This window comes from Lepisma saccharinum, chromosome 12 (assembly GCF_977018435.1).
Source record: "Lepisma saccharinum chromosome 12, izLepSacc3.1, whole genome shotgun sequence".
NCBI classification, from domain to species: domain Eukaryota; kingdom Metazoa; phylum Arthropoda; class Insecta; order Zygentoma; family Lepismatidae; genus Lepisma; species Lepisma saccharinum.
The window spans coordinates 37,444,017-37,471,547 of NC_139240.1; the positions used below are offsets into that span (position 1 = coordinate 37,444,017).

A 27,531-nucleotide genomic window follows, 5' to 3' on the forward strand; every position below is an offset into this window, starting at 1 on the left:
CTCCCTCTCTTTATCACATGAATCGCTATTACCAAAAGGTAGACTTGCGAAACAAATAATTATGCAGTTCAAACCTCATAGCAACACATCCAAGAAAAACATCTAAACACATTAGGCACCTTTAATACAAGACTATTCAAAATGTCACAACTGTTCTACTATATACTGAAAATTGCGAAATCATTTCCCGAAGTCTGAAGCTGGAAGGGAATTCTTTCCCCCCAATCCTGATACGACATTATACGAAATCCACCTTCATAAATCACAAAATCAACAAATGTCTTTGTTATGATGCTAGAGTAATACAGAATATAATTGTAAAGATTAGTGAGAATCCCAGGTAGGAATATGTTCTGTATTTTTCATAGGGGGGGCAAGGCAGGCTCTCAGGGGGGGCAGTTGCCCCCCCTGCCCCCCTCTAGCTACGGGCCTGCCACTGCGCAATGTACCTTCACCAGGAAACGAACCCCGCAGCCTTTGAATATGAGGTGTTAGCATTAGTAGATTTCTGTGAAATAGAAGAACTTCTGCGTTATTTGTATTAACAATTAATTACAGAAAGGGATAAGCTTGAGAATTCATTTGTTCAGGCGGAACTCTCAAAAGCATCGGAAACATTTGATCTAGAATGCAAATCAGTTTATGTTATTGCCTTGTAATGAACAAGTCGCGTGCCGACTTATTTACATCTAGTGCCGATTAATGAAATTGTGATCAAGTTTGTTTTATTCTCTTTTAGTGTCTGGAAAAGGTTTGATTGATCATTTTTTGTTCGTTGTAATATACTGCTACAAATGCTTTTCATAATATTTGAGGGAGCACGTGCCCCCCCTCCTTTTCCGACTAAAACCGCTCTGAAGAAAGAGGAGACGAAAACAGAGATGATAGAGAGAAGTGGAATAGGAAAAAAATGGAGGAGATAGGCAAGTATAAGGAAGCAGACACACATACAGACACAGAGAGAGAGGGAGGGAGAGAGAGAGAGAGAGAGAATGCGATGGGGCAGAGGGGGACAGAGGGAAGTAACAGAGAAAATAAGAAAGGGAGGGAGGAGAAAGAGAGATGGGAAGAGGACAAGTACTGAGAGAGAAAGAGTAAGTCACACGTAGGGTAAAAAGAGATAAAAAGAAGAGTGAGTTAAATTTGAAGACTTGCAAAGCAATTGCAAACTCTTCATCGCGCTTCTTGTGTATGAAATAAATTAGGAACAATTATCAGATCTGTAAAGAATGACATGAAAGACTAACAAAAGCTATAAATAACCCCCGTAAAAATTATATCACGCCAAAAAACTAGGCTCTACAGATGGCAGTTTCAGCTGCAAAAATAGACCAGCAGACTACTTTTAACGATCCCTGTTGGTCTTCCTTTCTGCTTCAATCAATCGCTCGATACTCCTCAGACATTCTGGCAACACACTACTTACCATAAAGAACCCAGAAGCTGATCGGTCGTTAGATTTTTGAGGATTCTAAAAGAAGTAATCACAGTCTTAAAGCTGGATTTCCATTATGCGTGAACATACACGCAGACTGCTCGCGTGGCACGTAACTGTGCGTTAAAATGCATTTAATATTCAGAATTTGGCTAGCGTGCTTCTAAAAACAGCGAGCTCTAATCCCTTCGTCATTTTTCTGATGAAGACTGCGATTAAAATCTTTTCAGCTCACGCATTTGTAAAAGGTAATTGCATCTTCTGCTGCTAGAGATCGCTGCAGTCGTCGATTAACTTTCAACATTAGCGGTAGGTGTCGTGCTTCGTTATCATACAATGGGTAGCGTGACGATCTTATCCCCACAGAAGAACAGACCATATTTGTCTTGCTGTGTAGGCTATTTTCCATTCATATCACTGGCGTACGCAGTAAGGGATGATGGGGCTACTTCGAAAATTAAAGAAAATCATAATTTTCAAATGAAAGAAGTAAACAACTATGGAGAAACCAAACTGGTAAATGCACCCCTGCTGTGATATCGAACATGTCAATTTCGACAATATCATAGACATTGCAATATAATAGTACAATGAAATACAATGTATGTACACATGAAATATAGTAAAATATAGCCTAATGTGATTAAATACTGCAATGGAAATGTTAGCAACTTGCGTTTACAATATCATAAGCCACCTCGTGCACCTCAGAAGCAAAACTAATATTCTGAAGTGAATTTGAATTTGATTTTAAAATTTTGGGTGCGTCAGCACTTAGGCTATTTTGGACCCGTCACATTATACGGGATCCAGCCCCTTACCGTTACAAATAACAACTCTAACGTTGCATAACTAAAATCTTAAAATATTCTGACTTCCGTTAAAAGCTGTATAGGGGCACTCACACACACAAGGACAAGGAAACAGGACAACACACAGAATTATACTGGCCATGGGGCCAGTCGCCAGAGCCTCGTTTGTATGCAAAATGCAGTCCAGGGTGTACTACGTGAAGATCACCCCTTACACCCCTATTCTGAAGTGACACTTGGGGTGCTACAGAGACGAAACAGGCTTTCTTGTTCTTGTTTCGTAAGTCTCATTACTATAGGTATTTTCTACTCTTACGGCGGCCGATCCTAATGCTGGCAAGGGAAGTGGGGAGCGGGGATTATGTCGCAGGCGAACCAGACAACAACGGTGACGCCGAGTGTTACGACGCGGCGGAAGAAACAACGGCCTGCAGACCCTTCCATAATAATTGTGTGATTATCATCGTCCATAGTACTTAAGGGTTTACATCAATTAACATTCGAAAAGCCAGAAAACAGCGGCAATGGGATTCGATCATTCGTCACCCAATGAAAAGCAGCTTGGCAGGGGCAGGCCCTCAGGGGCTGTTGCAGTAGGAGTTTGGTTTCGTTATTAACATTTGAAACGCATAACTCTTGATTGATTCCCAATTCTTCTTCATTTGTTTTCAGATTTGACGGAATCTCTGCGCCAGCGTGGACCAAAGTCAGAAACAAGCTCAAGCTCCTCCTCCTCCTCATCATCATCGTCAGCATCGCCGCTTCCGAAGAGAATGCCGACAACTCCATCCGTGGAACTGGCGGGGCTGAGGGAGCCCGACGTCAACTGGGAGGGGAGGCCCACCAGTGGACCCGAAATAGACGACCTTGAGCCGCCAGAGTCAGGGATCGACGATGGACTCCTGCCCCCGCGTCGTCCAGGCAGCAGGCGACCCTCCGTCACTCCCTCGAATCCAGGGATTCCAGCAGTTCCTGGAGGATCTCCACAGGTAATGTTGATTCTAGGTCAGTGTGAACATTAAACTAAAATTTCGCCCCAATGAATTCAATATATAAACAATGTTTACATAATGATTGATTGATTGATTGAGTTAAAATTTATGGGTGCGTCGGCACTTAAGGCCATTTCGCACCCTTCTGTATATACGGGGAAATGTCCCCTTATCTAAAATTCTGACAGATTTAAAAAAGGGGTGTAGATAGCCCCTTGGGAAAAAAACTAAAAGTGCAAGGTTGTAAAGAGACCAGCACGAGACAAACACGACACATTAAAAAGTCAGAATAAACTAAAAACCTCCTTACAGACGGTGGAAGAGTCCAGCTCTTCGCAAAAAACTAAAAACACGTGATAAAATACTGCTGTCATCACCCAAGAGGGATGACAAACAGCCGGAAAGGTTAAAAGTCTGCCGGAGGTAAGCAAGATCGACACATTCAACGAGAATGTGTCGAATGCTTAATAAAACATTACAAGTACGACACAACGGAGGGTCCAGCCCTTGCAGTAGGTGACCATGCGTGAGACGGCTGTGTCCTATACGCAGGCGGGTAAGAATAACGTCTTCTCGCCGAGAGGGACGAGACGAGGAACGCCAAACACCTATGGTGGGCTTAACAGAGTGAAGCTTGTTCCCCGTTTCCACATCCCACTCGGTCTGCCAAGTGTCAAGAAGGCGAGAACGGAACACATTCTGCAGGTCGCTAGCAGGCAAAAGGTGGACGAGAACGTCGCCATCTGCATCAGCAGACTTGGCGGCAGCATCAGCTGCTTCGTTCCCCTGGATGCCCACGTGGCTAGGGACCCAACAGAAGTGTACATCTGTGCTGGCAGATAAGGACACAAGCCGTCTGAATATGCGTTGCGCTACTGGATGCCGGGAATACGGCGAATTCAGGGTCTGCAACACGCTAGTCGAATCACAGCACACAAGGACTTTCTTCAGCCCATTGACGTCTGCAAAGTCCAGTGCCTTTAGAATAGCGTACAACTCTGCCGTAAAGATGGAACAGGCAGGATGTAGCGAGAAACTGGAACTTTGAGAGTCTAGGACGAAGGCGCAACCAACTGATTCCAATGTCTTGGACCCATCCGTGTAAAACACATTAAAATTGGGGTGCTTCGCACGAAGTTCTAAAAACCGTTGCTGGTATACAACCATTGGTGTCTCTGACTTTGGAAGAGCAGTCAGAGAAAAATCGATAGAAGGTGCAGGAAACTCCCAGGTAGGGAGAGGCGAAATGAGTGGAGAGACGCCAGGAAGATCACTGTCAACACCAAGTGCTGACAGGATCTCGTCTGCACGAACACCAAATGGTCTAGTGACACTAGGGTGGAGCCGATACCTCGCCAGCCTACCCTCGTCTGAGATGGTGTGGAATGAAGGATGTGAAGGCATCGAGCGAAGATGGAGGAAGTAGTTAACTACCAGCCGCTGTCTTCGCAGAGACAGCGACGGCTCAGATGCCTCTACATACAAACTTGCGACTGGACTGGTCCGAAAGGCACCAGAGCACACACGTATACCAGCATGGTGGACAGTGTCTAGGATGCGAAGTCTAGATGGGCGAGCAGAAGAATACACAACACATCCATAATCTAGCTTCGACCTGATGAGTGCACGGTATAGGCGAAGCAATACCGTCCTATCAGCACCCCAAGAAGTATGAGATAAAACGCGTAAAAGGTTGAGAACTCGAAGACAAGAGAACTTTAACTGGCGAAGGTGAGGTAGCCATGTTAATTTCTTATCGAAAATGAGGCCCAGGAAGCGGACCTCATTCACGAAGCACAGGGGAGACTTCCCCATGTACAGGTCAGGATCTAAATGACATGTACGCTGACGACAAAAGTGAACACACACGGATTTCTCGGATGAGAAGGTGAAACCTGTTTGGGAGGACCACTCAACCAAACGGTTTATCGTCAGTTGGAGTTGACGAGAAGCTGACGCGAGATTCCGTGAGCGACAAAAGATCGTGAGGTCGTCGACATAGAGGAGGCCATGTACAGGGGAAAGAATGTTTGCCATAACACTGTTTACTGCTATGGCAAACAGAGTCACACTAAGTACGCTGCCCTGCGGGACACCGTTCTCTTGTTCGTGAAGATCCGAAAAGGAGTTCCCAACACGTACGCGGAAAAAACGATCTGATAAAAAATTTTCAATAAAGTACGCCATATGGCCACGCACGCCCCAAGAATGGAGCTGTTTTATGATGCCAAAGCGCCACGTTGTGTCATATGCCTTTTGGAGGTCAAAGAAAACTGCAACTAAATGTTCCTTGTTGAGGAATGCATCCTGAATCTGTGTTTCCAGCTGAACCAGATGGTCCAGTGTGGAACGGTTGGAGCGAAAACCACATTGAAAATTACTTATCAAGCAGTTTTCCTCCAAAAACCAGGTGAGACGCTTGTTGATCATGCGTTCCATCAACTTGCACACACAGCTAGTTAAGGCAATAGGCCTGTAACTCGAGGCTGCGGTGCGTTGTTTACCTGGTTTCAGGATGGGAACAATAATAGCTTCTTTCCAGGAAGTGGGGAAAGAGTCCTCCAACCAAAGCCTGTTGAATACCTCCAAAAGGAAATGTTTGGCTCCAATGGGCAGATGACGAAGCATCTCATAGTGGATCTTGTCCACTCCAGGAGCTGTATTCTTAGAATCTCGAAGCGCCTGATCGAACTCCCGTTCAGTGAATGGAGAGTTGTATGGCTCGGTGTTATGACTTCGAAAAATTAGAGGGCGTCGTTCCTGACGGTCCTTCTCACGGCGGAAACGTGGTTCATAATTTTCAGAGCTAGACGCATCAGAAAACTGCGTGGCCAAGATATTAGCTATGTCTCCGGAATCAGTGTACAACGTCCCATCGTGCTCCAGAGCGCTCAGAGGAGTAGATGCACCCCCCTGGATGCGACGTACTTTGGTCCAAACGGCTTTCGACGAAGCCTGCTTCGTCAGAGAAGACACGTATTGGACCCAGCACGCCTTCTTACTGGCTCGAATAAGCCGACGGGCACGGGCACGCTTAATGCGGAACTGCTCGAGGTTTTCGGCAGTGTGGTTCCTATTGAATCGATCTAGGGCATGATTGCGGTCCTTGATGGCTGCACTGATCTCCGCAGTCCACCAGGGGACTGGGCGTCGCCTCGCAGGTCCACTGGGATGTGGAATGGAGGTGCGTGCAGCATCATGCACTCTTGACACAAATATATCTAAGGCGTCGATGGCTGGCAAAGTCGACGCTAGATCGACTTCAATGTCCACTGCACGCTCGAAGGCACCCCAGTCGGCCCGACTGAGATGCCAGTGAGGGTGTTGTTCACGTGAGTGCTGAAGATGTTCGAAAGTTAGAAGCAGTGGGAAGTGATCACTCCCACAGAGATCAGGGTGAACGCTCCAAGATGTGGTAGGAGCAAGGCTGGGACTGCAGAAGGACAAGTCCAACGCAGAGTGTGTGCCTGAGGAAGGACTGAAATATGTGGGAGTCCCATCATTCAGCAACGTTAAACCTGATGCCTCACGGAATTGATCTATAATTTGACCCCGGGGCTCTGTACGAACGGAGCCCCACAAACTATGGTAGGAATTAAAATCGCCCAAAAGAACTACAGGAGACGGAAGTTGCTCGAATATAGAAAGGAGGTCCTCAAGAGAGAATCGCTCCTCCCTTGTGATGTAGATACAGCACACAGATATTGGCTGTGGTAGCTGGACCCGCACGGCGACAGCTTGGAGGGGGGTGGTGAGAAAGATTGGTGTTGAGTGGATGGTATCTCGAACACCGATTGCAACACCACCGTGTGCACGACGACCCTCAGGAAGCTTGTCGGTGCGGTAAAGCGTGTATCCGTTTAGAATCACTGATTCATTTGGACGAAAATGTGTCTCTTGGAGACATATGATGGCAGGGTCAAATTCAGATATTAGAATTTGCAGTTCCTCGAGATGTGTACGGAAACCGTTAAGGTTCCATTGGAGACAATAAGCCATAGCTGGAGGTATGGGTGTTACCTTTTAAGGCGTACTTTATTTCTAGGCCCTGTCACCTTGATAAATTCTTCATCCGCGGCTTCGTCCTGTATCATGTCCTCGGGTAAGGACACAGAGGGCGAAGGGGATGAAGAAGGGGGAGTGGGGGCGGGTGCTTTGAGCGCCCGCCGGGCAGCCTTCAGCTGCGCCTTAAGTTTCAGGGTGGTGGCTGCCACCCTGACTGGAGAGCTAGTAGACTTCAGAAAATATTCCCTTGTATGCACCTGCTTGAACTTCCTCTCTGTGGAGCGAGGAGTGGTTGCTGGTTTCCTCGAAGCAGGGCGGGCTACTACGGGAATCGTTGGTGTTTGAGTTGACACGTCGCTGGTTTGTACACCCACACTGCGGCGGGTAAGAGCAGCTGCAGCAACTGTAGCGAATGGCACAGGTAAAGTGGTGCGTATACTTTCCCGGAGACGTTGTTTTGCTTCGCCAGCAGAGATTTTCTCTGTGACGACCAACTCTCTGATTTTCTTCTCTTGTTGGAAGGAGGGGCAGTCACGATGCCAGACTGGGTGCTCGCCTTGGCAATTAATGCATTTGGGACCAGAAGAACAAGGTTCGGTCCCATGATCAGGCAGACTACACTTACCACAAAGGGCGGTAGTGGCCTTGCAGGAAGGCTGAGTGTGCCCAAAGTGCTGGCATTTGAAACATCGCATCGGGTTAGGGATGTAAGGTCGGACTTTTAGTCTCAAATATCCAGCCCGTACAATATCTGGGAGAGTGGTCGTTTGGAACGTTAATATAATAGAAGCAGTTGGCACAAGTTCTCCGGATTTTCGCGTCTTGATTCGCTGCACTGCGGTGACATGTTGGTCTGAGAGTGCTTCAAGAATCTCTTCCTCCTCAGCATTTAGCAGATCCCAGTGGCGAATTACACCTTTACTACTGTTAAGTTGACGATGGGGTTCAACATTAACAGTGAAATGGCCCAAAGATCGTAACTTTAAAAGGTTGTTGGTCTGGCGATCTGCGCTGGTCTGGATCAGTAGACTCCCGTTTCTCAGCTTCTTTATTTCTGGAACATCGGAACCAGCGGCGTAGTCTAGCTGTTTCTTGATAAGGAATGGTGACAAGTCCTTCAATGTAGCAGCTCCGTGTTTCTTTGGTGTTGTAGAAACATCGTTACTATCGGTCTTCTCAACAATACTGATAACAAGGTAACGTGGCACGTTACTTGTCTTTTCCACAAATTGGAGCGGGCTCGAAGGCCGCGCTCTTTTTGGGGGTTTCCCCCCGTTTGAGTTGTTTTTTGTACCCATATACAAAATTATTTTATGGTGGAGGGTCCATAAATTGTCGCCTCGACATGCCCTCTATGCCGAGGAAGGCCTACCCCCAAAAATGGAGGCTACTCGAGGACCAAACCGAAATCCCCGAGGCCACGTTCGCGACTGCACCTACCCCTGCAGCCAACACTGTCCCATCGGCACGTGCAACTCACACCTTGGGATAGGGGTTTTTGATCGAGGTTGTCTCCTCTAGCAGGACCCTTAGTTATAGGGAGGTCAAAGATATGGAGATGAATGACGTGATGAAATGGTGAAAACGTGAGATATGGATGTGAAGAATGAGTGAAATGATGAGATGAAAATGACCTCCCTACCTTAGTTTCTTAGAGGGAGGTCAAAGATATGGAGATGAATGACGTGATGGAATGGTGAAAAACGTGAGATATGGATATGAAGAATGGGTGAAATGATGAGATGAAATTGACCTCCCTACTAAGCCCCCTCGCCCCGTCAAGGCAGTCCTACATGGAGGGGGCAATGTTTACATAAATAATGCTCGCATACTCCAATTCAAATACCTCAAGGCCTCCCCGATGACGCAGTGGTAACGTCGTCATGGGGTCCCATGTTCGATACCCGGTGGAGGCACACAGTGGTTCAGATCCCACTTTAAGCTGTAGGTCCAGTCTCGTAGCCATTCTGTGCATAAAGTAGACTTAAAATAAAAACTCAAATACCCCAAGAGTGGAGTGACTTAATTAATACACTGCCCCTACCGTACCCGCTCTCAATTTTAATTTTTAGGAGTTTTGTCTCTAAGCGTTTGAGTAGAAAATCTCACCTACGTTACACTTCTAGAATTATTCAATTCAGTTATTCTTAATTGAAGAGCGAGATTCAGCCTATGGCTGTTCTGCCACCTAGCCCTAATGGATACATATACTACACAACACAAAAAAAAAAAAAAATACTGAGAAAAAATGAGAACAAAGGGTCATGAATTTCTAAATTTGTAAATATTTTATAATTATATAAATTGTCAACAAAGAGAGTTCGATTGTACAGAATAGGTTATTATATCATTTATATTATCATATACAAATTATTCACTACATGCTATTATTGTTCCTAAATGATCATTAATCGGTTCTTTATATTTTTGCATTCTTCCACTTTCTTCCATGTTGTATAAGTTACATATTTACATTTACATTATATTACAATATTAAATTTTCTTCGCTTATTATTGTGCTCACCTTAAATATTATATGTCATTTCATTCATACAGAGTATTCCTCCTTTATTTGAATTTCTGTCATGTAGAAATTCTTCAAATCATTTCTGAAATTCTTGTCTAAAATTGTATTAATATTTTATTACTGTATGTATTATTATATGACGATTTTCATACCTATGGACATGGATCAACGGAAAAAAAGAAATTATTATTATTATTATTATTTATAACAAAATTACACAAAAGTATACACTACATGAATTGACAGGATTGTGCTTGGTGTCATTTAGGTAAGTTTAATACAAAAAAAGTAAAGATGAAAATAAAATAAGATAAAAAAACAAGAGTATTAGCATAGTATGGTTAAGGATTGAAGAGATGTTTAGGAGGGTAAAGATGCAAAATGAGAATACTTAAGTTAAGAATGCTTTTTATGAAGTTGCTTCATACTAGGTTGATTACAATAGAATAGATTTAGTCTCAAGATGAGAAAACTAGTTGTTTTTTTCAAAGCAAGTTTAATTGTGTTGTGGGTTTCTGGCCAGAATTTCATAGCTATGAAAACACTACGTCATGGTGTGCAAAGCATGGGGTTGTTCACATGAATTTAGTTTTACCTTATACAGTGAAGTTCTACCATCGTTCTTTGAACATGTAAAATAGGTTGTCATCGGTATCTGTCCCTTTATATTTTTTGCCGACAATTTTTGTTATTGGTGTTGAACAGTCAATAACTTTACAACATGATGATTTAGTTATTTGAGATAAAGACGTTAAATAAGCTCCATCAAATATTCACCAATTTCTTTCATGTAAATGGCCTTCATTCTTAAAATAGAAGTAATAGGAATGCAATAATTTTTCACTATCCATGCTGAGAAATTATATTAGTCAGCCACGAAAGACTGAAATTCATTCAATCCTTGGAATTATGTAGCATGTTCATTTTTATGGTAATTTTTAGGGTAAGTTTTAAAAATTTTAGTATATATTCTACTGACTTGTTAATGCATATTGTGGCCTTCTTAGTGCATTTAAATCCACCCTCTGGTAACTACACACACACACACACAAATTTGCATTTATGCATGTGTATATAGACTGAACTGGTTTCAACCTAGAATTATCAAAATGTTCTTTTTTTAGGTACTCTTGAGTGAAAAAAATCTTTGGTTATTTATTGCATGGATATTTACCGTTTATCTGCATTACGTGTGTGTGTGTCTGTATTTAGTTTGAAACTTACTTATTTCAAACAAATTTCCCTTCTTTCCACTTTTGCTATATGCACTAATAACGAAGTTATCATAAGGGATTGTGCACGTTTGCAATTTATTTATTATAAAATTAATGCAAATTGTTTACACAAGTTATAAGTACCCATTAATATTTTGAACCATCTCTCTTCCAGTCAGGGCGACGGCCTCTAGATGTGAACCAGTATGCAACGAAGAAAACCCTGGCGCAGGGTATGATGGATCTGGCACTCCTGTCGGCCAACGCCAACCAGCTCAGATACGTTCTCGAGAGCGGAGGCCAACACCCTTACTACCACGTCAACCTTGTCCTGATTAGCTTAAGTCTAATCATCCAGGTGAGGCAACAACTAAATGCCAAGGTGGCGGCAGTATAGGCTCTTGGACATATTAGATTCCTGTCATGATTTACAGCTGTAGTTAATGTTGTAGAGTTGACATGTTTTGATTGATTGATTGATTGATTGAGTTAAAATTTATGGGTGCGTCGGCACTTAAGGCCATTTCGCACCCTTCTGTATATACGGGGAAATGTCCCCTTATCTAAAATTCTGACTGAGATTTAAAAAAGGGGGTGTAGATAGCCCCTTGGGAAAGAACTAAAAGTGCAAGGTTGTAAAGAGACCTGCACGAGACAAACACGACACATTAAAAAGTCAGAACAAACTAAAAACCTCCTTACAGACGGTGGAAGAGTCCAGCTCTTCGCAAAAAACTAAAAACACGTGATAAAATACTGCTGTCATCACCCAAGAGGGATGACAAACAGCCGGAAAGGTTAAAAGTCTGCCGGAGGTAAGCAAGATCGACACATTCAACGAGAATGTGTCGAATGCTTAATAAAACATTACAAGCACGACACAACGGTGGGTCCAGCCCTTGAAGTAGGTGACCATGCGTGAGACGGCTGTGTCCTATACGCATGCGGGTAAGAATAACTTCTTCTCGCCGAGAGGGACGAGACGAGGAACGCCAAGCACCTATGGTGGGCCAAACAGCGTGAAGCTTGTTCCCCGTTTCCGTATCCCACTCGGCCTGCCAAGTGTCAAGAAGGCGACAACGGAACACGTTCTGCAGGTCGCTAGCTGGCAAAAGGTGGATGAGAACGTCGCCATCTGCATGAGCAAACTTGGCGGCAGCATCAGCTGCTTCGTTCCCCTGGATGCCCACGTGGCTAGGGACCCAACAGAAGTGTACATCCGCACTGGCAGATAAGGACACAAGCCGTCTGAATATGCGTTGCGCTACCGGATGCCGGGAATACGGCGAATCCAGAGACTGCAACACGCTGGTCGAATCGCAGCACACAAGGACTTTCTTCAGCCCATTGACGTCTGCAAAGTCCAGTGCCTTTAGAATGGCGTACAACTCTGCCATAAAGATGGAACAGGCAGGATGTAGCGAGAAACTGAAACTTTGAGAGTCTAGGACGAAAGCGCAACCAACTGATTCGACTGTCTTGGACCCATCCGTGTAAAACACATTAAAATTGGGGTGCTTCGCACGAAGCTCTAAAAACCGTTGCTGGTATACAACCATTGGTGTTTCTGCCTTTGGAAGGGCAGTCAGGGAAAAATCGATAGAAGGTGCAGGAAACTCCCAGGTAGGAAGAGGCGGAATGAGTGGAGACACGCCAGGAAGATCACTGTCAACACCAAGTGCTGACAGGATCTCGTCTGCACGAACACCAAATGGTCTAGTGACACTAGGGTGGAGCCGATACCTTGCCAGCCTACCCTCGTCTGAGATGGTGTGGAATGAAGGATGTGAAGGCATCGAGCGAAGATGGAGGAAGTAGTTAACTACCAGCCGCTGTCTTCGCAGAGACAGCGACGGCTCAGATGCCTCTACATACAAACTGGCGACTGGACTGGTCCGAAAGGCACCAGTGCACACACGTATACCAGCATGGTGGACGGTGTCTAGGATGCGAAGTCTAGATGGGCGGGCAGAAGAATACACAACACATCCATAATCTAGCTTCGACCTGATGAGTGCACGGTATAGGCGAAGCAATACCGTCCTATCAGCACCCCAAGAAGTATGAGATAAAACGCGTAGAAGGTTGAGAACTCGAAGACAAGAGAATTTTAACTGGCGAAGGTGAGGGAGCCATGTTAATTTCTTATCGAAAATGAGGCCCAGGAAGCGGACCTCATTCACGAAGCACAGGGGAGATTTCCCCATGTACAGGTCAGGATCGAAATGACATGTACGCTGACGACAAAAGTGAACACATACGGATTTCTCGGATGAGAAGGTGAAACCTGTTTGGGAGGACCACTCAACCAAACGGTTTATCGTCAGTTGGAGTTGACGAGAAGCTGACGCGAGATTCCGTGAGCGACAAAAGATCGTGAGGTCGTCTACATACAGAAGACCATGTACAGGGGCAACAATGCTCGCCATAACACTGTTCACTGCTATGGCAAACAGAGTCACACTTAATACGCTGCCCTGTGGGACACCGTTCTCTTGTTCTTGAAGATCCGAAAAGGAGTTCCCAACACGTACCCGGAAAAAACGATCAGATAAAAAGTTTTTAATAAAGTACGCCATATGGCCACGGACGCCCCAAGAATGGAGCTGCTTTAGGATGCCAAAACGCCACGTTGTGTCATATGCTTTTTGGAGGTCAAAGAAAACTGCAACTAAATGTTCCTTGTTGAGGAATGCATCCTGAATGTGTGTTTCCAGCTGAACTAGATGGTCCAGTGTGGAACGGTTGGAGCGAAAACCACATTGAAAATTACTTATCAAGCAGTTTTCCTCCAAAAACCAGGTGAGACGCTTGTTGATCATGCGTTCCATCAACTTGCACACACAGCTAGTTAAGGCAATAGGCCTGTAACTCGAGGCTGCGGTGCGTTGTTTACCTGGTTTCAGGATGGGAACAATAATAGCTTCTTTCCAGGAAGTGGGGAAAGAGTCCTCCAACCAAAGCCTGTTGAATACCGCCAAAAGGAAATGTTTGGCTCCAATGGGCAGATGACGAAGCATCTCATAGTGGATCTTGTCCACTCCAGGAGCTGTGTTCTTAGAATCTCGAAGTGCCTGATCGAACTCCCGTTCAGTGAATGGAGAGTTGTATGGCTCGGTGTTATGACTTCGAAAAACGAGAGGGCGTCGTTCCTGACGTTCCTTCTCACGGCGGAAACGTGGTTCATAGTTTTCAGAACAAGACGCATCAGAAAACTGCGTGGCCAAGATATTAGCTATGTCTCCGGAATCTGTGTACAACGTCCCATCGTGCTCTAGAGCACTCAGAGGAGTAGATGCACCCCCCTGGATGCGACGTACTTTGGTCCAAACGGCTTTCGACGAAGCCTGCTTCGTCAGAGAAGACACGTATTGGACCCAGCACGCCTTCTTACTGGCTCGAATGAGCTGACGGGCACGGGCACGTTTAATGCGGAACTGCTCGAGGTTTGCGGCAGTGTGTTTACTATTAAATCGATCGAGAGCATGATTGCGGTCCTTGATGGCTGCACCGATCTCCGCAGTCCACCAGGGGACTGGGCGTCGCCTCGCAGGTCCACTGGGATGTGGAATGGAGGTGCGTGCAGCATCATGCACCCCTGACACAAAGACATCTAAGGCGTCGATTGGTGGTAAAGTCGACGCAAGATCGACTTCAAGGTCCACTGCACGCTCGAAGGCTTCCCAGTCGGCCCGACTGAGATTCCAGTGAGGGTGTTGTTCACGTGATTGCTGAAGATGTTCGAAGGTAAGAATGAGAGTGAAGTGATCACTCCCACAGAGATCAGGATGAACGCTCCAAGATGTGGTAGGAGCAAGGCTGGGACTGCAGAAGGACAAGTCCAACGCAGAATATGTGCCAGAGGAAGGGCTGAAATATGTGGGAGTCCCATCATTCAGCAACGTTAAATCTGATGCCTCACGGAATTGATCTACAATTTGACCCCGGGGTTCTGTACGAACGGAGCCCCACAAACGTTGGTAGGAATTAAAATCGCCCAAAAGAACTACAGGAGACGGAAGTTGTTCGAATATAGCAAGGAGGTCCTCAAGAGAGAATCGCTCCTCCCTTGTGATGTAGACACAGCACACAGATATTGGCTGTGGTAGATGGACCTGCACGGCGACAGCTTGGAGGGGGGTGGTGAGAAAGATTGGCGTTGAGTGGATGTTATCTCGAACACCGATTGCAACACCACCGTGTGCACGACGACCCTCAGGAAGCTTGTCGGTGCGGTAAAGCGTGTATCCGTTGAGAATCACTGATTCATTTGGGCGAAAATGTGTCTCTTGGAGACATATGATGGCAGGGTCAAATTCAGATATTAAGATTTGCAGTTCCTCGAGATGCATACGGAAACCGTTAAGGTTCCATTGGAGACAATAAGCCATAGCTGGAGGTATTATAGTTACCTTTTGAGGCGTACTCTGTTTCTAGGCCCTGTCACCTTGATAAATTCTTCATCCGCGGCTTCGTCCTGTATCATGTCCTCGGGTAAGGACACAGAGGGCGAAGGGGATGAAGAAGGGGGAGTGGGGGCGGGTGCTTTGAGCGCCCGCCGGGCAGCTTTCAGCTGCGCCTTAAGTTTCAGGGTGGTGGCCGCCACCCTCACTGGAGAGCTACTGGACTTGAGAAAGTAATCCTTGCTATGCACCTGCTTGAACTTCCTCTCTGTGGTGCGAGGAGTGGTTGCTGGTTTCCTCGAAGCAGGGCGGGCTACTACGGGAATCGTTGGTGTTTGAGTTGACACGTCGCTGGTTTGTACACCCACACTGCGGCGGGTAAGAGCAGCTGCAGCAACTGTAGCGAATGGCACAGGTAAAGTGGTGCGTATACTTTCCCGTAGACGTTGTTTTGCTTCGCCAGCAGAGATTTTCTCTGTGACGACCAACTCTCTGATTTTCTTCTCTTGTTGGAAAGAGGGGCAGTCACGATGCCAGACTGGGTGCTCGCCTTGGCAATTAATGCATTTGGGACCTGAAGAACAGGGTTCGGTCCCATGATCAGGCAGACTACACTTACCACAAAGGGCGGTAGTGGCCTTGCAGGAAGGCTGAGTGTGCCCAAAGTGCTGGCATTTGAAACATCGCATCGGGTTAGGGATGTATGGTCGGACTTTTAGTCTCAAATATCCAGCCCGTACAATATCTGGGAGAGTGGTCGTTTGGAACGTTAATATAATAGAAGCAGTTGGCACAAGTTCTCCGGATTTTCGCGTCTTTATTCGCTGCACTGCGGTGACATGTTGGTCTGAGAGTGCTTCAAGGATCTCTTCCTCCTCAGCATTTAGCAGATCCCAGTGGCGAATCACACCTTTACTACTGTTAAGTTGACGATGGGGTTCCAACAGTAACAGTGAAATGGCCCAAAGATCGTAACTTTAACAGGTTGTTGGTCTGGCGATCTGTGCTGGTCTGGATAAGTAGACTCCCGTTTCTCAGCTTCTTTATTTCTGGAACATCGGAACCAGCGGCGTAGTCTAGCTGTTTCTTGATAAGGAATGGTGACAAGTCCTTCAATGTAGCAGCTCCGTGTTTCTTTGTTGTTGCAGAAACATCGTTACTATCGGTCTTCTCAACAATACTGACAACAAGGTAACGTGGCACGTTACTTGTCTTTTCCACTACTTGGAGCGGGCTCGAAGGCCGCGCTCGTTTTCGGGGGTTTCCCCCCGTTTGAGTTGTTTTTTGTACCCATATACAAAATTATTTTATGGTGGAGGGTCCATAAATTGTCGCCTCGACATGCCCTCTATGCCGAGGAAGGCCTACCCCCAAAAATGGAGGCTACTCGAGGACCAAACCGAAATCCCCGAGGCCACGTTCGCGACTGCACCTACCCCTGCAGCCAACACTGTCCCATCGGCACGTGCAACTCACACCTTGGGATAGGGTTTTTTTATCGAGGTTGTCTCCTCTAGCAGGACCCTTAGTTATAGGGAAGGCAAAGATATGGAGATGAATGACGTGATGGAATGGTGAAAACGTGAGATATGGATGTGAAGAATGAGTGAAATGATGAGATGAAAATGACCTCCCTACATAAGTTTCTTAGAGGGTGGTCAAAGATATGGAGATGAATGACGTGATGGAATGGTGAAAAAACGTGAGATATGGATATGAAGAATGGGTGAAATGATGAGATGAAATTGACCTCCCTACTAAGCCCCCTCGCCCCGTCAAGGCAGTCCTACATGGAGGGGGAGTTGACATGTTTTAAACATTTAAATAACACTTCCTCCCCATACTATGTTTACTGATTAGAACATTCAATAACTCTCTCTGTGACCAGGTGCATTGACCGAGTGGCTCACAATCGAGTTGACAATTCAATTCGACCAATAATGGATGAAATGTCACCAGTAAACATATCTCCATGCAATTTTGTGAACTTGGATCCCTCACTTAGGTAACAAACACATTCGAAAAATTACATCTTAAAATTAACAAGAGTTAGTTACTAATTTTAAGAAGTAACTCAATTAAAGTTACTGGTACTTGAATGTAACTAAGTTACCTTTACAGTTACTTCCTTGTGGAAATTTGCTTGCAAATAAATTACACACAATCAGTGATGACTACTGCAATAAATTAAATATTTGAAGACTTATGTGTGCTTTACTTATGTTTCTGGTACATACAAGTCCTCATGTATTTATATTATTACAACAAATAAAAGAATGAAATGGAGAAATGGAACAAGGAGTGAGTTTTGCTGAAATGATCATTCATTTTATTTTCTTTATATATATATATCTATATCTATCTATCTATCTATATATATAGAGGGTGTTTCAGAGCGACCCAGACACTACCCTTTTCTCGAGAACGGGAGATCGTATCAAGTTGAAACAAAAAAATGCACTACTAAGTTGGGCCCAAAGAATCCGTAGAAAGTATTTGCAACAGCCCGAAAGCCAACCTTTGTGGTTTTAGTGGGGAGCACATGCCCCTTCGTGCGATTTTCAAATGGGAAGGGTATGTTTGGAATGCAGATTGGGAAAGGCGGGGAAAAATACGATACCACCTACCGCTTTCCGTGTAGAAAATGGTTTTGCATAAAAAAGAAGATGAGCCAAATCGAGTATACCGAGCTTAACAATTAAGATAAGTACAGCACCATAACAGTTTCGGAAAGTGCAGGACACAAGCTTTATTAATATCTACAGGGTGGGACAGAAATACCGCCTGATGATTTTTAAAATGATACAATTCAGTAAATAAAAAGAGTCATGTGCTAGCCTGACAGCCATATGTATGCATTTATTATTGAAACAAAAAATAATATGATTTACACCAGCATCCAGTACAAAACTAACATCTTGCAAATGGCCTTTTAACAATGAAAGCATGGTACGCTGCACTGCGTTCAACAGCTCCATATGGTGACTGAAATGGCAGCTAATGAGGAATGGAATCCCCACCATCTCCCCTCCCACCATGGGACGCAATGTAATGAAACAATCAGTAGTTGTTTTCTTTCCCAGAAGAAAGAAGTTTCAGCAGCCGACTCCCATAGTGTGTGGACCAAAATGGGCGCCATTTGCAAGATGATATTTTCCGCACTTAATGTTGGTGTAAATCATATTTTTCTTTAAATAATAATAGTATACATATGGCTGTAAGGCTAGCACATGAATAAAGACTAACTCTTTTTATTTACTGTGTTATATAATTTTTAAAATTATCAGGTTTTTCTGTCCCACCCTGTACAATTTCATGTTTTTGCAGCAAGAAACATGTTTTGTCTATGTAAAATCATTTTTGCAACTGTAAGGAAAGATCACAAAAGTCTTTGGGCATTTTTCCTTGAATCTACATACTTTTATTGCCTTACAAAAAAAATCATCCAGGAAAAACACACAGAGAGTTGTCACATTTAGCTCTTCCCTCGAATCAGGGAAAAATGCGCCCGGGAAAAATGCGCTCTCGCAATAAAAGCGGGAAAAATGCGCCCTCCCCAGAGTAACCACATTAGAAAGTGGGAAAAATGCGCCCAGCACACATGATCAGTCAGCAGGAGAGAAACTGACACCTTTTCTTGACTACTTTGTGCAACAATGGCTGCAAAATCCAAATCTACCAGTTGATGTGTGGCACTGTGGAGATGCAAAGCACCGCACGAACAATGCTGTCGAAGGGTGGAACAATAAGCTGCAGAAGAAAGTTCGACTTCATCCCAACTTCTACACCCTTCTGAAGACGCTGAAGCTCCTCAAACCTCACACTTTACGTTTAAACATAATATGAATCAATAAACAAAAATTATTAATATCGAACGGTGTTTTTTTTTCACATGTCACTGGATACCGTGACAATTCGAAGCTCTTTAGCAACTAATGTTCAGCGGAATACAGCGGATACAAATATGACAGGGCTAGCATCGGTTTGGAAGGAACGAAGAGGAAACGAACGTACATAAAACTGGATGAACAGATTAGCAAAATTTTACATACTTACAAAACAAGCACACCCAAGGACCTTACCAAGTGCCTGAGAAGTCTGGCGTACATCCAAAGAATGGAGTAAAAGATCGTCAACGGAAGTCACAAGAAATGGAAATACAAATGTAAATAAAAACTTTAATGAAATAAAATAAAAATTACAACATATTAAATAAAAATTACAAAAGTAAAATTAAAAAAATATATATATGAATACGGACATCATCTCCAGCTTCTAAACACGCCAGAAAAATGAATATTTTTACTGTACTTTAAAAACAAAATTATCTTTCCTGACAGTTCCAAGCCTGTGTTAAGTGTGAGCGGAAGCTGCGTAAAGGTTGTTTTAATCAACATATTATCATATTGGTGAAGGTTGTGTGTGCTGGGCGCATTTTTCCCACTTTTCATTGTGGCTACTCTTGAGAGGGCGCATTTTTTCCACTTTTATTGCGAGAGCGCAATTTTCCCGGGCGCATTTTTCCCGACACCCTTCCCTCACGTTACTAATTTTCAAAATAACTGAAAAGTAACTGTTGTTAACATTACTCCTATTGCAAAAGAGTAACTCAGAGCTACTTAAATTTAAAAGTATCTTTTATCATTAATTTACAACACTCCTACAAGGAAGCGTCAGGAGTGACATACATAAGCAAACCCTGAAAAATGTGACCTCCTGTAACTAACTACAAAGCCCACAGAAGAAAAAAAATACACGTTTTTTTTTTTTTTAACTAGGTCAAAACTACAAGTATAAAATGATTTCCTGAAGATATGTGTTGGGTGGTGAAATGGCCTGGGTGATTTCACATGGAATGACCACATCTTGATATCTAAGGCTCTAGGTTTGGATCCATGTTTGGGTCTCTCTTTGTGAGAGTAGCACTTCTATCTAACCATCACTCGACATTGAGAGTAGCCAAAAATTTTGCTTAATACATTATTTTATATTTGTGCTCAAAACACATATAACCAATAGAACATGTTTTAAATGTAATAGAAAAAATTCTAATGGTAATATAATTAAGCCTTGTTTCCATATTAAGAAAACATAAGTTGCTGACCAAGGCAGTTTATTAAGATTTAAAAACATTTTACATGTAACGTTTCTACCCTCTATCAAAGTCTTCCTCAGACAAAGAACTAAAGTTTTTACGTGTAAAGTGTTTTTAAATCTTAATAAACTGCCTTGGTCAGCAACTTTATGTTTTTTTAAAAAATAAAATCTATATTTGTATCTTTATAATATAAAAACACTATTTTTCCAGGCATTATAAGTTAAAAGGGTATGTAGAGTAAAAAACTCTTATTCCTACAGATCACAATGGGTTCGAGCGAAGTAGCGGCCCGTAGCAAGGCAGGGGCCAAGCCCTCGCCTCCCCCCCCCCTCTGGCACTGCCGCAAGCCCCATTGAGAAACTATTATGTATTCTAATTTCTTTGAGGTGAAGAGTGAAAATATAGACAGCATATATTATTTTGTTCACAAGTTCGCGAAGATAAATTCACAGAACATGAACGGTATCTATTACATTTGTTCATCTTGTTTGTGAGCATAAGTCTAAGTTGTGGCAAGTGTTTAGAAGATTCTCTAGACTTCTTTCATAGGGGAGCTTCTTTATCTGTAACTTCCCTGCCCCTGTTGCAGCCTCTAGTTTGACAAATATCTGTGACTTTTAACGTCATCATCCACATTCCTTCCACAGCTGCGTCAAATGACAACAGATCCAAAGTTTTGGGAACGTAGGGGAGTTTTATTGCTTCAGCTGGGGTATGTCAGGCACTATGATTGAAGTGAACATTGTACATTTTTACTTCCATGATATAAATACCTGTATCATTGAAAATAGTATGGAGTGTGTATTAAGGGATGGTGTCAGTAACAGTCAATTAACACTTCAATAGATGTTTTAGAAGATAAAGAAAAAAACTGTAGTATTTGCATGACATTTCTAAATTTCATGTTTTATAATAATATAATGACCCCCTCCCCCCACACACAATTTACGTTCATTTAATACTGTTAAACTTTTGAAAAATGGACTTGGTTTACAAAGCCCCCCCCCCGATCACCTTCATAGGACTGTACAATACTTGGCTCATCCTATCTATGGGAATCTAACAGCTGACTGTACATGCATGTTTTGATTGATTTAGTTTATTTACAGTAGCATTTCTTCCACTTCTCGCCAATTGCAATGATGAGGATGAATGCTTATAACATGAAATGGATGACAGAACAATCACAATTATATGTGGCTGACACAAGCCCACAGAGGATTATACTGACTGTGAGTCCAGGTGCCAGTCTCTTGTTGGCCTGTAACATTGAAATTACCGGTTTGTACTATATGGAAAGGATGTTGACATGTGGCTGCCTTCAGTGAAGGTCACCCCTTACACCACTTGTACATGCTTTCTACGGGAGTGTAAAGGGTGACTTTGCCCTAAGGATCTAATTGTCAACTCTTCCACTTAGTATCCTTGGACAGTCAATTGCAAACTGACGAGGCTCTGACGTATGCAGTATAATCCACTGTAAAACTTGTATTTTGTGCTGTCCATTCATCTTTGTAATTGTCTTTCATCAATTTCATCTTCACCATTCATACTCATCTTTGCCATTAGCCAAAAGTGGCAAAAAAGTGGAATAAAATTAATCAAATTAATTCATCAATGTTTCCTATGGTTTCTAAGTGAGTGTAATTTAAAACTGAATGAATAAAGAGCGTGAGTTTTTGGTTGGATGATATTATGCAAAAGTTGTATAAAATAGGTTTCTACAGTGGAAGATTTTTCCTGTTTCATATTAATTCCTAAGTATTGGTGTGTTAACAAGGTACTAACCTCCCCCCTCCTCTGAACGTTTAAGATTATGCAATTGATGACAAACTCAAAAACATCTAAATCTGCAAAATACGAAATAAATCTTGAATAAATAAAAAAATCTCATAATATAATACAGTTATTTTAGTGGTTTTTATTTTTCCTGACCTTTCCACCTTGCTGTACCTAGCCAGTTTTCCTAGGAGTAAATAAGGACACAAATTATACATTCCATAGAAGTGTAGAGTGACTAGCCATGTAAGGTTGTGTGTTGTGTGTTTACCTTGGTGTAAGTTTGAAAAAGTTTTGCGAAACCAGGATGAAATGTCGCAGAAAAAATAAAAACGACTAAAAATAGCTATATTACATTATTTTGCATCTACAAAAAGTGGTTATGCCAACTTCTGAGAAGAACATGTATAATATGGCACTAAACCTTTAATAAACATAGATGGAGCTAGCTAAAAATAAATGGTACTTCCTTTTTAACCTCAAGATAGAGTTTTTACAATTTCTATGTGAAAATACATTGTAATTGTTCTGAATTAATTCCTTGCAGGTGGTTGTTGGAGTCGGACTCATCTTCATGAGCAAGTACAATATCAAGAGGGAGAGAGATATGCCTAAAGCCAACAAAATCAACAACCTCGTCGTCATAGGGATATTTCTAGTGACAATCGTCAATGTGTTCATATCAGCTTTTGGTATAGCAGACTCGCAGACTGTGGAGCCTCCCATTCCATTGAAACAGTGAACCAGATCTTATTAGCGCACCAATCAGAACATGAATGCAGTCTCCTTTGAACCAATTATAGTGTTGTCCTTCTTCAATACTGCATGCTTTTACCAAGGCTTTGACAATTTCAAGAATGGTCAAGAGGTTATCATGAGTTAGCAGCCAGGTGGGTTCAGCGAAATACAATCGTCACCAGACCTCACCTGGTCATAAACCAAGAGAACATCTTCATTCAATAATTCTCTGTATGTTAGTGACAATGCCTCTATATTAACATGACATGTTAAATTGGACATTATCCATTGTCTAGTGCTTCTAACTATACATATTCTAACACAATACCAACGTCCATGGCAGAGTGGTTAGCACAGCATGCTACGGCATCAGAGGTCTCAGGTTCGAATTCCAGCCTGGGCATAGGTGTTCTTTGCGAGTCCCTTCATCAACTTCATACCATCACTCATCCTCATCTTTGTGATTAGCTAAAAGTGGCAGAAAAGTGACATAAAATAAACCAAATCATTCAATCTAACACAACATTTCTAGAGAGCACATCTCTCATCTTCAGGTGAACAAATTGCTTTTGGCCATTGGTGGAGATCAAACTTGCTATTTTCACTACAAATCTGGTGCACTTACCAACTACTCCACAGCAACTGCCAGAATTATGTACTAATTCTTGCTACATGAATGATACTATTTCTATTTTCTGAGGAGAGAGGGCCACGTTTGCTTCAATTCTGTACTGGAATGACATAGGATTTTGGGCCATTGCTATGAGGCACTCTTTAATTTTTCAATTTGTTTCCAATTATTTTCCAATTTGGTTCTTTGGGTGGCATGTTATATTGTTCCGCTGAATTCTATGTGATTCATTCCATGCAGTTTCGGTTATTTTCAACCTATCTATTTCACTTTTGCATGTGTGCTGCTTATGTTCATCTGTACACATCTCATATACCATGTGAATGCAATCTTACATTGGAAAATCTGGACTTCTTGAATACAAGAGAAAATATGAACACAAGCAGCAAATGTGAAATAGATAGGTCAGGAATAGTGAAACAGCTCTATCAAAACATTATGTTAGAATAATTTAGTTCTAGACATTGGATAATGTCCAATTAACATTACATGCTAGCATCTTCATTTGTCACCAATGTTTCATATGTAAAGTGTGTACACAGGGTAAAATCAACTCTCATTATTTGTACAATGCTACTAGCCTGGTGTACTTAATGCTGATTCCATTGTTGAACATTTTTACATTGAATGGAGTGCACAAAGATACTGGAGCATATTCTTCACTGAAATAGAAATTATTAGGTAACCTGTAAACACTGGCGTACACAGGATTTTTTTGGAGGGGGCTGGAATTGTAATGGTTGATATTACAGAACTGCATTCTTGGGGGGGATATACAATAAAATATTTCATAATTATTAATTTCGACAATTTTAAAAGTTGTTCCAAAGACAAAAATGTTAATTGGGAGTCATTTTAAGAGACTGGGGTTCAGTTACTACTGTGATTTTTCCCGAGTTTACGGCCTTCATTTGAAAACTTTGATCTAAATTTTTCGGGAGGGGCTGTAATCCCATCAGTTCCTTCCTGGAAGGAAGGATTGAGAGTTCACATTCCTGTCACTACATGGCACTCAAGTCACCAGACCTTACACTGTTTGACTTCTTTTTGTGGGGTTTCATCCCACCAATGGAACATGATATCGCTGACCTAAGGGAGCAATATCATCAAAGCGATAGACACTATCAACAGGCCCATGTTGATATGAGTAGACTATTGTGTTGATGTGAGCCATGTCACCCATGGTGCACACGTTTGTATGTGTTAAAAAAAAACAAAAAAAGCCTTTGCATTCCTCATTCATTCTGGACTGGTTTCATTAACATAAGTTCAATACTATACTTGCAATAATTTCTGAAACACCCGGTATGTACATTTGAAAATACTGTGTTTAGTGAATGAGCTATTCTTTAAAATCACTAAAAATTTGACAAGATTGATTTTTCTCAAAATAGTTGGAGAAGGTTTTATGCAAACAGGATCCACACTATGTCACCAAAAATGGTCAAATCCTGAAAGATTGATAGTCAACAATTGTCATTTTCAAATGGAGTTAAGGATTAACTTTTACCTTGTTTTAATTCATGTGCATTTAATACTCTTACCTCCTTCAAGAACAACGCAGGCATATTTCAAAATTTGAAAATACTGAAAAGATAACGGTTTTTGTACATTTTACAATTATTACAGTATTTGTTGAAACACCTTGCAGGAGGCAAAAATTTCTAATGTTGTGCATACCAACAGTAGTTTCCCACATTTTATTTTTAAAAGTTTCTTGCCTTTTCTTTGTATTTGAAGAAAATATTTTTGTTATTTTATGAATGTAGAATATATATTGTGAAAATCTTATGCAAAGAAAGTATGCAGTAATATTTAAAGATGATCTGGTTGAAGGAAAGACTGACTACTCACTATGAAGAATCTCGAGCAATAATTGTCTTTTATGAGACAATTGACAGTTATTAGCAATAATGATATAATTCTTCACGTTTTAGTGAAGATGCTTCAACATGTGTCATATTTATGTAATTTTGCACTTAAAATGTGAGTCACAATGTGTTAGTTCTATAAATTTTAGATGAATGCTATTTGAGTGTAAAATGCAGACATTTGTATTGTTTTGAACTACTTATATTGTTCATTATTAACTAGCTTTTGAATCACTGATATGTTACTTTGTTTCAACATTTTGAAATACAATAATTTTCAATCAAGGTAGAATTTATGTAGATGAGTACATGGATTACTTTTTGTGTATGGGAATTTTCATGTGATGTACTTTGGAGGTTGTATTTAAAATTACAGTTCTGCAGGCATGTTTATTTCCCAGTTAAGGGTCTTCAAATTAGCACATATGCAGGAAATTAATTGCATAAAATGGCTAAAATTATATTGTTATTCATAAAGTGAAGTGCCTTCACGTTACACCGTCCATTCATGTCTGCTGAATATTCTGGATGGACCTACAAAATTTACCTACTAGTTTAGCAACTGATACACAATATGAAATTTCTCAATATTTTTTGAAGACATTTAATACCAAATAGAAAAATCTAATTCTTTCACCATTAACCATATTAAAACCACAGATACCAAGAAGGAGATACTAATAGCTACTAATTACAATACCTCCAGGTTTCCTTCCAATTGTATGTATTTTCACTAGTTGCTTTGAATAGCCATCTGGTACTAGATATCTGCAGTACATTCAATCTACCATAATGTGGGTCCCTCTCATCGTACGCAAAGCAGACACCTTTTTGGTTAAGCCTCACCCTTTGTGTTCCGATAATGACTTCGTTGATAGGTTTAGTTCTCTTAGCATAAACAATACAAGCCGCAGTGAAGCCCCGAAAAGTTGCAGTGTATTTATGCCAAGAGAACTAAACCTAACAAGCCTAACCTAAAAACAAAAGCATTCTGCACTTATGTCAGTACATGATGGTCTCTGGTTAGCATGCGATGAGTGAAACCTCCATAATGTACAGTGTGGCCTGAATGTCTTGTCAACCCGATGCATTTATATGATGTTGTGTACTTGCATTTTATCATTCATTGCAGATGGTCAACACAAGCACCCACAATGTTGAAAAATGGCTAATTGAAACTGCATAGACTAATAGAACATGTGTATCAATGACAGCAACTACTCTGAGATCACAAAGTACTGTGGTTTTTAGAATTCAAAGTTCATATTTTTCCCACAGTGACTGTTTGAGTGATCAGATGCTGCCTCTGCTTCACATGTTTCCTGTACAGGGATGGTTGTCCTCTCTTTTATTGATAATTGATTTACTCATGATCAGCTTGTGTTTAGGAGGGCCTTATTTCTTAAAATTTTCTGTGAAGTCCCTGATGCACAATTTACATGATTTTTCCACTATGTGGACCCTCGCAAGCCCATACACTTGCAATTGGCCATTGTCCTACACTGTAGGAACTTGTGTTAGACCTCTGAACTAAAATATAAGTACACAACTGAATATATTTAGAACACTGAAGTAAAAAAGAAGACATGAAACTGATACATTTGTGATAATGTAGCACCTAGAAATACAAGTTAGTAGTCTTTTATGTGATATAGGGAATGTATGAATATGAAGAATTAAGTGCAGGCTATTATTTTTCTAAGATAAACATTATTTTATTTTTTCCAAAAAAAATATTTATTCTGCTACATATGCTTGTAAGATCATACAAGAGCTCTTTAACAAATTAACAGGGCAAGAGACCGTTTCTCAGCTTCTTTATTTCTGGAACATCGGAACCAGCAGCGTAGTCTAGCTGTTTCTTGATAAGGAATGGTGACAGGTCCTTCAATGTAGCAGCTCCATATTTCTTGGTTGTTGCAGATTCATCGTTACTCTCGGTCTTCTGCACAATACTAATCACAAGATAACGTGGCACGTTACTTGTCTTTTCCACTAATTGAAGCGGGCTCGAAGGCCGCGCTCC

General features: G+C 42.0%; 1 protein-coding gene across 4 annotated transcripts in view; it reads left to right on the forward strand.

The window, feature by feature from the left end:
* LOC145995985 (ninjurin-1-like) overlaps window positions 1-27,302 on the forward strand; it is an 82,607-nt gene extending 55,305 nt beyond the window's left edge. For all 4 annotated transcript variants that reach the window (XM_083132102.1, XM_083132101.1, XM_083132103.1 and 1 more), the window contains exons 2-4: window positions 2,920-3,236; window positions 11,161-11,343; window positions 22,813-27,302. In XM_083132102.1, the coding sequence (XP_082988228.1) occupies window positions 3,021-3,236; window positions 11,161-11,343; window positions 22,813-23,007 (594 nt within the window). In that variant the 5' untranslated portion in view covers window positions 2,920-3,020 and the 3' untranslated portion in view covers window positions 23,008-27,302. The remainder of the gene's footprint in view (window positions 1-2,919; window positions 3,237-11,160; window positions 11,344-22,812) is intronic.
* Window positions 27,303-27,531: the final 229 nt, after the last annotated feature.